This window comes from Aulostomus chinensis, chromosome 14 (genome assembly GCF_037954235.1).
Source record: "Aulostomus chinensis isolate RoL2024-O1b breed Wild chromosome 14, RoL_Achi_v1.0, whole genome shotgun sequence".
Lineage (NCBI taxonomy): Eukaryota > Metazoa > Chordata > Actinopteri > Syngnathiformes > Aulostomidae > Aulostomus > Aulostomus chinensis.
This window is the reverse complement of record NC_141333.1, coordinates 27,156,009-27,169,207: the sequence shown is the minus strand read 5'-3', so window position 1 is coordinate 27,169,207 and position 13,199 is coordinate 27,156,009. Positions and strand designations below refer to the sequence as shown.

General features: G+C 41.5%; 1 protein-coding gene across 1 annotated transcript; it reads right to left on the bottom strand.

Annotated features, from left to right (window-relative positions):
• Positions 1-1,552: 1,552 nt before the first annotated feature.
• On the bottom strand, positions 1,553-11,963 carry LOC147250415 (uncharacterized). Its single transcript, XM_086223290.1, is given in 5 exon segments — positions 1,553-1,636; positions 1,781-1,976; positions 3,219-3,291; positions 10,978-11,884; positions 11,886-11,963. Coding segments are annotated over 5 exon segments (1,338 nt in total).
• Between the last annotated feature and the right edge of the window lie 1,236 nt (positions 11,964-13,199).

Sequence of the window (13,199 nt, the reverse complement as noted above, 5' to 3'; positions counted from 1 at the left end):
ATCTAAATTCATCAGCTACCCAGTTTGTGCTCTCTAATGTGTCATACACAGACACAAACATATTCATTTCAAATGCTAAGCTGGTTATTTAAGAATGTTGTACCTGATCAGCCTGGTGATGTTACAGAGAGAAGTCCATGATAATACACGCTTAGGAATCCAAAACTAAATGTCCACAACAACATGGTCTCAATGTGGCTGTAACAGAAGATTGTTCAATGGTTGGTTATTTCATTACATCAACTATTATTCCATTGAGAATTGGAAAAAAAAGGTAGTTAATGAATTATAGTCTAGGGCAACTTTTTTTTTTCTGCGGAGGAATGTAATGCTGTCATCAGGTTCTTTCACCATGGCACCACTGCTTCTAAGAAGCAAAAACAGTGACAGTTTAATTTGCAATTGCCAGAACACAAGCTAATACAGGCAGTGGAGTTGCAAAGAAATATGTTATTGTATATGCTGAGACCGTATGAACAATGAAAAGTGGTTATGACAGCCCTTTGCCTTCCTGGGAGAAAGATTGGGCTTTAATGAGAGAATAGTCCCAAATCAGCCAAGCCCTTGAAGCCAAGTCCTCAGACCATTTTCTGGGGGGATGCTTTACTTTAACAAATTCCTCCAAGGGTCTCAATTGTCTTGAATTTGGGTTAGTATTCACCAGAGCCCTTAGCAGGATGAAAATGCTGAGCTTTCGATTTTTTGTCACGCTACAAGGTTGTGGCATGGTGGTGAATTTTGATTATCCACCATTAATAGCACCATGAATGCTCTACCTAACTGCAGCCCACCCTGACTTATTTTACTTTGTTTTTTCAATCAATGTAAAAATAGGATAGAATATAGCCTGTACCATTTCTAGCTTTAATGAACACTCAGCTGGCATCCAGCAGCCAATTATATTTTGAGTATTCACCCAGACCCTGATATAAGAGTCATTTTTCCTGTCCTCAATTTACACCTTAAAAATTAAAAACATTATCAATATTGCATGTATGTAAACAAGTGGTGAGCCTTAACACTAGGTGTGCACACTCACTTATACCTCACGTATACCAAATTCAGAGGTGAGGTTTTCTTGGCCAGATGTGGCTGCATTCTTTCAATAGTGTGTACACAAATGCATCCTGAGCCACATTGGAGAACAGACAAATCAGCTCATGTCCTTTGTTAAAACAGAAATACAACTACTGAGTGCAAGAACAGCAACATATCACAATGTCAAGAGCATGTGAAAAGCACATAAAAAGATGTTATGACTGCATCGAACAGCTTTGCTGGGGTGTTCGGAACATGTTTCCTCTCTGCATATTTAAAGCAATGTACATGCATTTACCCCTTGAATTAAATACGTGTCGGGTAAAATCGTTGCAAATGGAAGTTATGTGTTTACTTGCACATAGAGCTGGTAAGTAAGATTCAATCAAGTCAAGTCAATTTACCAACCAAAGTTATCTCATGACACTTTACAAGTAGAGTTGTCACGATTTGCAAAAACCGGCAGACCCAAAAGCAGACAAACACAATGAAAGTTCAAGGGTGTTTATTTGAACTAAAGCTGAAGATAGGAGGTAGTGGTGTAGACCAGGGGTGGACACGAGCAGGCGGGCAGGCAAGGCAGTTGGTGGTGCAGTCGCTGAGGGGAGGCAGAGAAAGAAGTCAAAAGTCACAAGAGGCAAAAAGTCACAGGGATAAAAAAACTGGATTTCCAAAAAATACAAAAAGAGCAGAGATTCTCTAGAGCTAATAGGCTAAAACTAGAATTGGCTAGTAGCGTTACCACACACGGGAATTGGTGCAACGATCTGGCATCGCAGGCAGGGCAGATCAAACACTTATAGGCTTCCAGTGACGAGCTGATGGCAGGCAGGTGAGGACGATGAGGGAACTGGAACCAGGTGCGCCTGCTGGAAGCCGGAGCCAAGCCACCGCCCAAAAACACACGCCCACTCACAAAACACAGATACTGACAGGGACTGTGACAAGAGTAGGTCTCGCACCACACTCCTTCAATTAGTTTACACCCAACAATTCTCCATGGACAAGCACATCTTGCAATAGCATCAACTAAAACCTTCCTTTTAACAGGCAGGAACGTTAAGCAGATTCAGGCTTAATGAGAATGGCCATCTGCTTTCACTAGTTGGGGTGAAAGAGAGCAGGAAAGCAGAAAAAGACAGCGACAAAGAGAATAAAAGGGGGAGGGAATGATGGACAGACAGGGATGTGAACTGGCTGGAAGGAGAAAGATGGCAAACATTACCAACACCCCCTACCAACTATAATCTTGACAGGTTACTCAAGCAATCAATTTCACCATGATATGGGCAATTATGTGCTGGCAAACACAATGCTGATGTTAATGCCAGTACAGTCAGAATACTGATATAAATACTATAAGTACTAATACTAATACTGATACTAAGCATGGCAGCTTAAGCCTCTTCAGCTCTGCAGCCTCTTCTAGCAGCAGCAGCAGCCAATCATCTAGGAAGTGGGGAAGCACAAAGGCTCCGGAGAAGAAGTTCAGTATGAGTACAGGAGGACAGAAAGGACAAAGACGAGGAGAGAGAAGCCCAGTGTATCATGGGAGATCCCCCAGCAGTCTAGCTAGCCCTAACTATAAGCTTTATCAAAAAGGAAGGTCTTAAGTCTGCTCTTAAAAGTGGAGATGGTGTCTGGAGCCAATCCCAGCAGCCTTCAGGCAAGAGGCAAGGTACACCCTGGATGGGACGCCAGTCCATCACAAGGCCAACACCTAGACAGACAACCATTCACGCTCACAGCCATACCTAGGGTCAAATTGGTGTATCCTAGTGAAGTGGATTGCGGGAGGAAGCTGGAATACCCAGTAAAAACCCACACAGGCACAGAGAGGGAATGCCAACTCCGCACAGAAAGACCCATTGCTCGAGGTGAGGCTCGAACCCGGAACCTTCTTGATGTGAGGCAACAGTGCGAACCCCTGCACCACCATGCTGCCTTCCTCTATCCTTCAATTCAATTCACATTCGTGGTAGAGGAATTCAAAGTTGCGAAGTGCAGAGTTGTAATGATCTACAGAGATTTCCAGGATGAACAAGGCAGGCATGCAGGCATCATCACAAGACCAGCGCACAAGTGGGCAGCTCACTCATCAGTTGCACAAGCCAAAAGCAATGACTGAAAATATGTGACATCATTGGAGCACCATGCACAGGAAGACAGGTTTATCACACCTCCCATTTCCAACAGTGGAGGAAGGTATGAACCAGTGACAGAAGAGCCATGATTCAAGAGAAGATATGGAACCTGGAGGAGAAAGTACAAAGGTCAAGGGGAGTGGAGTTATCTTCCCAAGGAGCCTGGACCAAATTGGACCTCGCCAAGAGTAAGATCACTGTGGAGGCTAGAGTGGCACCAGACAAGGTACTTGTGACACTTCCTAACATCTTAGAGCAGGAGAGAAAGAAGAAATGCCATCCACTTTGGAAAACAACATTAATCCAGTTTGTAAGGAAGGGGTGGAAAAGCCACCAAACACAGTCACAACAAGAACCAGCCTGTTAAAAAGCAGAGCTATTCACTTAAAATTGGATCAAATAGGGATGGATTTTAATGTCAAATCTGGATTTGTTAGGTAGTTCTTACTCCCAACTCCACTGACATTAAATTGAAACAGCACTGGGACTAGGCTTCATATTGAATATGGTTTATGGATTGATGTATGCCAAGATAAATAATACACACATGCACACGAACACACACAAACACACACAAAATCACAATAGCAATAGCTATGTAAAAAAAAAATAAAAATAAATTCAGTGTACATAAATCAGTCCCTTCAGGAATTCGCGATTTTGCGATCGCAACTATTTAAGCAAATTCAGGCAATTCCTGCAAATTTTGCATGCCCAGCAATTTTATCCAATCACCACAACTTTAATCCAACTTTGAACAATCGCAACACTCCTTCTTTTCATGTCACCCTTTACGTCGTCATTTACAGTTCCTGTTTCTACTCGCGAACATGCTCGCTTGTGTGAGAAGGAAATATGTCGCATTTGCCTACGTAAATCACTGTGCTCTTCAGTTTCCCCATACTCTACATGAAAGTGGTGGTTTTGTTCCCCATGTAATATTGTGGTTGAACACAAAAGTAACTTATCAATTGACAAGCATTTTTTCCACCACAGAATACCAACGGAAAGACTCAAAACTGCGCAAACAGACAAGACAAATCCCTGTGTCACGGTGATTTATCCACTGTCAAATCAGTATTATTTATTTGTTTTTTTTATAATTAAAAACTGTTTAGATACTTAACACGAAACCCAACTTTCTTTTTATCGCCACCCTTCAACTTAAGCAATTGCCTTACTTTTAATCATTTGTTTATGCACTTTATTTTCAACTGTGGAATTTCATTTATTTTGTATTTGTATTCAATATCTGTTGAAACAGAGTATTTATGGCTGTGTGTCAGCTCAAATTAAATAACACTATTCAGTTTTAAAGTTTAAAGTTGCCAAGTTCAGAGGCACTGAGAAATTATTTTATTCAGTAATTACTGAGTTGTCACATTCTGAAAAGAACAAGTTTTGTTATCATTATACTGCAAGTTCTATGAACCTGAATTTTTGTTTTCCTTGCTAAGCTACAACTTAAAGAGCGTTGTTCTGGATGGTGATATAGTTTCCCAATGCACATACTACAATAAAAGAGTTGGAGTATGAGAATTTAAAGTTTCATTATTGATCAAAAATTTTGAGGCACTTTTTCAAAAAAAAAAAAAAATTTAAATTGCAACTTTTGTTGACACTTTTCACTGAAGCTGCCGCAAAATCAGGCATTTTAGGCCACAACAATCATAAAAAGTGCCGCAAAATCCTGGAGGGATTGATATATTGAAATACATTTTCTCCTATTTGCCACCTCCAGCTGAGCTATGCATCGTAAGGTGGAAGAACAAGGTAAACCATATGCAGGTTCCCATGACAACATTTACTATCTGTGTTGTCAACCCACAATGATTACAGCTGATAATCATGACTGCCAGTCTGTTCGGTGTTACTCATATCTCCAATGAATGAACTGCATGAGTATGCTATTACTCTGTCACACAAGCGCTACAATCATGTAGCATGTATTCACTAAAATGTCTCCTTTTTCCCCTCCATCTCAGGCTGTACCCTTGTGGAAATGCTAAAAGATAGAGAGAAGGTAATTTTATCCTTTACAGACAGAAAAGCAAGGGAACAGGTAAAAAGAGGAGTGGAGAAGAAGCAGTGAGTAGTTAAGAAGGCTGAGGCAAGAGGGAGAATAACTTCCAGTGAATAAAGGAAATAAAAGGGGGATTTATTTTGGCTCACAAACAGCCAATTCATAACTTGGTGCTGCCTGGCTAAACTGTATTACTCTGCTAGTTTACAGCCTTGGTGGTGAGCAAAAAGAAACATTTATTATCCAGAAAAAATCTTTTTCTGACATGGCCAGTATAATGTGCAAAAGAGGTAAAATCAAATCATAAGAAATCAAGGAGAGGATAAATGGCTTAGGACACTTTCTTTTACAGTCCAGCTGACAGGCATGAAGGCAAATGCCCTTATAAGTAACTTGAATATTATCTTCACTGAACGGGAAACAGAAAAAGAGGTGAGTATGTTTTAAACATTTAGGTCTTTTAAAATAGTGACTTAATTGACCACCAAGCTGCAGCAGAGGATGATAATTAACATTGTGATGACAAGCCTTTAATTGATAGATGTAGCTTGTCTGTAACAGATTAGTGACTAAATGCAGCATAAACTTAAATCAAGGAGCCAAACTACTGAATTCAATGGCAATGGCAACTCTGTAGAAAAGCCAGAGAAACCTCATCTCAGTGTGAGAAGGAATAAATCAGGAGCCAATCAAGAAATGAAAAGTTACGGTTCAGCCATGTCTTAACATTTAATAGTTATATTTGTTACATGCACAAAAAACACAGTGTAGTCAGAGATGTGATGTGGAGTGTGGCAATGACGTTAGTCCAGTCAAGCACCAGAATAGAAACATCCTATAACATATTAGACCTCATTTTCAAGTGGTACATGCAATTTCTTTTAAACCTGTCATTAATTTCAAGGTACATATTTGCCTTCACCAAGGACATAAAGTTATCATTTGATTGATTTGTCTGTCTGTAGGCCGATAAGTTATGTCAGAGCAAATTCTTGTGGCTCTCCAGTGAAAAGAAAGTGGCTTGCACTCTTCTCAGATACTGTAGCAAAGATGCCTCATTTTAAGAGTGTGCAACAAAGAACAGTGTTATTTGACTTGGCGTTGCCATCACTGACAGCAGTGCAGTATCAGTGGAAACCAGGCTGGTTTGACTAGCTGGGGCCAGGAATGAGCATCTTTGCAATCTGTGTCAATGCTGGTATAACGTTCCCCTATAAAATGTAGCATTATTCATAACAATATGTTAGGTTTAGTAACAGTTTTCTGATTGTTCAAAAGAGGTTACTTACTGAGCATGAATCCACAGTAAAGAAAAAAAAAGCAGTAAAGAGGCAGAGTAGGAAATCATAAGCAATTAATGGGTGAGAAGAGTACAGTGTTCATTTATGGAGGTAAGTTATTGTGAAATTTGATATCCCTACATAGCACCTATGACATAAAATATTTTGTTTCCATTTCAAGTTTTAAATGTAGATATGTAGGTGTCAACAGGTGTGTCTGCGCGTGTGGCTCAGGGGATGAGGAAAAAACAAGATTATGCAAGCCTTGTACATGCAAGTTGGGATATGTGTTGATGAACACTGTCCTGCTCCACCACCACACCATAACATAGAATATTCAGTGTTGTACAGAGATAAAGCAGGGTGTGGAACTCAGAAAACATGTAACAAATTAAAATGAACAGAACACAAAAGACAACCTGGTAACATGAAGGCTCAAGCAATGGGTGAGGTGATGAGTAAGGTGACAGGAGTAAATGAACATGAGGATCTGATGAAGAACTGACTGATTAGAAAAATTAAATACACACTTAACTAATGATGCAACAAGAAACAGGAGGGAGAACTCAAGGACAGGGAAGGAGTACATTGGGTAGGAAACACTAGGAGCAGGGCTGTGGCTGAGGAGGACTGATTAACTGGCAAGACAGAGGTGATTACTTAAAAAGGCGAGAAACTGACGGACAGGAAATGTCAAGCAAACAAAGAGACAGGAGGAGCTTTCAAAGTAAAACAGGAAGTAACCAGAGTGAACTGAAACATTATAAAAAACAAGAAACAAACTCATGAAAAATAAGAAACACAACTTAGAATCCAAAACTGGATGTCCATATTTAATAGTGCGCACACCCAAAATAGGATCATGACATATTATGCAAATAGTACTGCTCATATGCAATTTTTAGTTGAGGTCATTGATCATTTTCTTTGTGCAATTTATTAAAAAGGAAAATTATGCAGGGTTTAAGGTAATGGGTGTAATGGGCTCTTGCAGGGCCTGTTATCTCTGACATGATCAAATGTTTAACCAATACAGAGACAGTCATGCCAGTGTGAAACCTCAAAACAAATAACCCATGTAAAAAATGTTGTCAACTTAGAAACTTTCATTGCATAAAATACATTTTTTTTATTCTTTTAATTTGAAAAACTGGGTAATGGTTCACAACAATATTTTATAACTTGAGCAAATTATGATAAATATCTTGCCTCCAACCTTATTTTTTTAATATCCATGGAAAGAATTTATTAAAGTCTGTGTAAAGGAAATGCAGAGATCTTATTCAAAACAAGAAAATGTTTGGTGAAAAAGTGCAAAAAATTTACTTTGTATGCAGTGCTTCATTTTATTAAATAATATTCTTTGTTTCCCTCCATTTTGTCATTTTGGTTTTTGTAGGTGCGTCCAACTGTTGGACTGCAGGGTGCAGTCCGGATACTAACTACATAAATCCTCTCATTTACACTGTAATACTATAAATGCTTCATGCAGCGTCAGCATCAGTGTTTGTCCCACTTTCTCAAGTTTATCCATCCATCCATCCATCTATCCATTTTCTACTTTTTATCCTGTTAAGGGTTATGGGGGCACTCGAGCCTATTCCAGCTGCCTTCAGGTGAGAGGCAGCTTACACCCTGGATGGGTCACCAGTCCATTGCAGGCCCAGCACATACAGACAGACAACCATTTGCTCTCAGCCACACCTACGGTCAATTTAGAATATCAATCAGCCTCGTCAAGTCTATTTAATTTATATCGTGCCAAATCACAACAAAAGTTACCTCATGACACTTAACAAGTAGAGCACTCTAGTACCACTCCCGCTCAATGAATTTACACCCAACAATTCTCCATGAGCAAGCACATCAGGTAACACAGGCAACGAAAACCTTCCTTTTAACAGGAAGGAATGTTGAGCAGATCCAAGCTCAATGGGGACGGCCTTCTGCTTTGACCATTTGGGGGGAAAGAGAGCAGGAGAGTGGGGCAGAGACAAAGACAGATAATGGAGGAAGACAGATATACAGAAGGAAAGAGAGGGGTAGAAATAAAGAGAGAGAAAGGGAAGAGACTGATGGACAGACGGGGATGTGAGCAGGTGGTGCTATGGGTGGTAGCTTGAGCCTCTTCAGGTCTGTAGCCTCCTCCAGTAGCACTCGGGATCTGGGAAGCGGGGAGCCAGAAGGCTCCAGAGAAGGAGGAGTTAGTAATACGTATGAGTATGATTTATGTATAACACATATAGGAGGACAGAGAGCAGCCTAACTATAAGCTTTATCAAAAAGAAAGGTCTTAAGTCTATTCTTAAAGGTTGAGAGAGTGTCTGCATCCCAGACCGAAACTGGGAGACGGTTCCTGACTGTTGAGGATTTTGTATGTTAGAAGGAGAATTTTGAATTCCATTCTGAATTTGACAGGGAGCCAATGCAGAGAAGCCAGTACAGGAGAGACATGGTCTCCTCTGCTAGTTCTTGTCAACCCAAAGGCAGCAGTGTTTTGGTTCAGCTGGAGAGTCTTTGGGGAATTACTGGTGCAGCCTGATAGAAGGGAATCGCAGTAATCCAGCCTGGAAGTGACAAAAGCCTGGACTAATTTTTCTGCAGTGCGGTGGAGGGATTATATCTCTTGGCTGGCCTGGGAACGCCTCGGGATCCTCCCGGAAGAGCTGGTTGAAGTGGCTGGGGAGAGGGCAGTCTGGGCTTCCTTGCTGAGACTGCTGCCCCCGTGACCCAGACCCACCGGATGAAGCGGAGGACGACAAAGACGAATTTTTCTGCATCTTTTTGAGACAGGATGTGCCTGATGTTAGCGATGTTACGTAATGAAAGAAAGCAGTCCTAGAAAAGTGCTTAATGTGGGAGTTAAAGGACAGATCCTGATCAAAGAGAACTCCTAGGTTCCTTATGGTAGTGCTGGGGGCCAAGGTAATGCCATCCAGGGTAACTATCTCATTAGACAGAGTGTCTCTAAGATGTTTTGGGCCCAGCACAATAACTTCAGTTTTGTCAGAGTTTAATAAAAGGAAATTATGGGTCATCCAAGTTTTTAATCTCCTTTAGACAGGCCTCCAGTTTAGTCAGCTGATTTGTATCATGTGGATGCATTGATAAGTACAGTTGCATATCGTCTGCATAGCAGTGAAAATTAATCAAGTGTTTCCTAATAATGTGACCTAAAGGAAGCAGGTATAAGGTGAAGAGGATTGGTCCAAGCACAGAGCCTTGTGGGACACCATAACTGACTACAGGGTTTTTTTCTCCAGGATTTTGAAAAGAAAAGGAAGGTTTGGTATTGGTCTGTAGTTGGCCAAAACTTCTGGAACTGAAACTGCTACTTTAAAGGACTGTAAGTACTGTACTTGGAGCGTCCAGTCCATGCCGCGGTGCAGTGTAAAAAGAGCATCACACGATATTTTCAGTCATTTGTACTCACCCTCAAGATGGAGAGCAGAAGAAGGAATGCTTATGATGCAGCTTTCAAGTTAAAGGCAATCAATCTGGTGGTTAAAGATGGAAATAGAGCTGCAGCACGTAAGTTTGGCATAAACGAATTGATGGTGAGACGCTGGAGGCGGCAACATGACGAACTGACCCAATGCAAAAAGACTACAAAAGACTTTATCTGATTTCAGAACTAAATTGGATATAAACTCTGAGAATTCAAATAAGAATACAGAGTAAGGACCAGGAGGGTGGTACACAATGATAAATAAGAGTGGCTGTAGAGTTGCTGCACAGTGGTGCAGTGGTCAGCACTGTCGCCTCACAGCAAGAAGGTTCCGCGTTCGAGTCCCGGCTCAGGCACGGGATCTTTCTGTGTTGAGTTTGCATGTTCTCCCCGTGCCTGGGTTCTCTCCGGGTACTCTGGCCTCTTCCCACTGTCCAAAGACATGCAACTGGGGACGAGGCTAATTGGATTCTCTAAACTGACCATAGGTATGAATGTGAGTGTGAATGGTTGTTTGTCTCTATATGTTGGCCCTGCGATGGACTGGCGACCTGTCCAGGGTGTACGGTGTACCCCGCCTCTCGCCCGTTGACGCTGGGATAGGCTCCAGCCCCCCCGTGACCCTTAATAATGGGAATAAGCGGAAGACAATGGATGGGCTGTAGAGTTTTCCAGGCTGAATGAGACAAAATAAGAATCAGGCTTTCAAATGAATTGAAATTAATTTTGGGTTTGGAATTTATTTCTAAACATCTGTCAAAAATGGCACCAACTCCACCTCCTCAGCCAGAGCCTCGGGAATATGAGTGTTAGTGTGACTGGAAGGAGTGGATTTATTTAGACTAACATACTGATCATCACGCAGCCAGGTTTCAGGGAGACAGAGCAGGTCAATACAATTGTCAGATTTCATTTCATTTACCAATTCAGTTTTTGGCCTCAGGGATCTGATATTCAATAGTCCACATCTAATATTTATATTATTTTCAGTTAATTTAGTGGTTGTGTTGATTTGGATTAGGTTTTTCTGATTGAATCCTCTACAAGTAGAACTGAAGTGAATAGGGGGACAGACACAGTCTCTATGGAGTTGTGGGTGGGTAACTGCCTGAATGGACGTGCAGAGATGGCAGCTCTGCTTCCTGGTTTGAACTCCAGGTTGTTGGGTTTTTGATTCTATTATAAACTGGGCCATATTTCTAGAAATGAGAGCAGCTCCGTCCAATGTGGGATGAATGCCTTCTCTCCTAATCAGACCTGGTCTCCCCCAGAAAGTTTTCCAATTATCTATGAAGCCCACTTGGTTTGCTGGACACCACCTCAAAAGACAGCGGTTGAACAATGACATGTTGCTAAACATGTCGTCGCTGGTCCGATTAGGCAGGGGTCCAGAGAACACTAAGGAGTCCGACATCGTCTTCGCAAATGTACACACCGACTCAATATTAATTTCTGTGACCTCCAACTGGCGTATTCGGATGTCAATACCACCATCGTGAATCACGATTTTATCATATTTACATTTACTTTTAGCCAGCAGTTTTGAATCTGACTCAGCGTTGCCCCTGGCCCCTGGAATGCACTTGACTATGGTTGCCGGTGTCGCAAATTTCACGTTTCTCAGAAAGGAACTTCCAATTACCAGAGTTGTTTTGTTGGTGGGTGTGTCACAGAGTGGGGAGAACCTATGATAGACGTGAATTGGTGGTTGGTCACTGACAGAAGGCTTCTGCTGAGGACTATGCTTCCTTCTGACAGTCACCCAGCTGCCCTGGTTTTCCTGGCTTCTCAGGAGCTGCCGGGAGAGCGCTAGTCCCTGCAGTAGGGACTGGCTAGCTCTTGCGGCTAATTGTTTGGATCCATCAGTGCGGAGCTGCCGCAGGTCCAATTCAACCATGCTAAGCCTCACTTCCAATGCTACAAACAAACTATATTTAATGCACTTATCCGTGATCACTTTAGGAGGCTGAGGAGTAACTGAAAATGTGGCACACTGAGCAGGAGAGAGGACAGCGAGAAGGAGAAGCCATTGTTGGCTTAGAGTGGAGAGTTTACAGGAAAGAAAGACTGCCGTTACAAGACAGATGGTCTTTAAACTTCGGCCAAATAAAGTAGATAGACATGTAGTTTTGGCAGATAATTAGTTAACGAAAAAGGAATTAGCAGGGATGATCACATTTTATCTAGCACAACAAAGCAAAGCACTACGTTCAGCAACGTACAAACAGGAAGAGAAGTCACACGCTTACCGTAACGCAGGTAGAAGAGGAGCAGGAAGAGCTTAGTCCCCACTTGCATGTCTTTGAACTGTGGGAGGAAGCAAGAGTACCCGGAGAGAACCCACGCAGGCACAGGGAGAACAATCAAACTCCACACAGAAATACCGTGTTCAAGCCAAGAACCCAGAACCTTCTTGTGTGAGGCGACGGTTCTAACCACTGCACCGACATGCCATCCCTTCTTTCTCAAGTCAGTGAGCATAAATTATCATAGATCCTTTATGCTAACTCGCTATGCTGTGGAATTGTTGTGGAACTATTGTTGTAATGTAATTGTTAGTTAATAATAATTGTTGTAATTCGCAGAGCAACTTAGTTACCTTATTCACCTTTCGGAGGGAAGAAAAAGTGAAGGAGAGGTTGATTGATTTTATCAGGAGTTACATTGATGGAGACTTGACTTCATGTCACCCAGGAAGTTTAAAATAAACTTCTACCAGCAACAGCTTTCACCGCATTAAAAGTGGAATTTTCGTCCCTGTAAATGCCTGTGGATCCAACAAATTTCCAGCAGTTTATAGTATTTTACAGCCTCTGAACGTCGCGTTTGTTGTGCCACAAATTGTCAGAAACCAACAATGAGCGCTCGCAGGGGGTCTGATTAGGATATGAATAGCAGTGAACCCCTGGCTGGTCAGAGAATTACATCAGGACTGGCTTGAATTTCCTCACTCTTGGATGAACAGCTAATTTTAAACAAGAAAAAAAAATCACTCATGATTGGCTGAGAGATCTATCCCCACTGGCTCACCTGGGGTCATTACAAATGTAAACCCCTCTCTTGCAAAAATACAATATTAATAGAAATATATTTTATTCTTTCATAGTCTTGTGTAATGCTGTTATGTTGTATAGTCATGGAACTGTTATCCTAAGGACTACACTATTATTACCACAAAGAGTACATTGAGGAAAGGAACAAAGAACAAGAACACGTTTATGCAAAGAAGAGGTTTATCAGCAAAAATGCACACAAATTTGTATAAA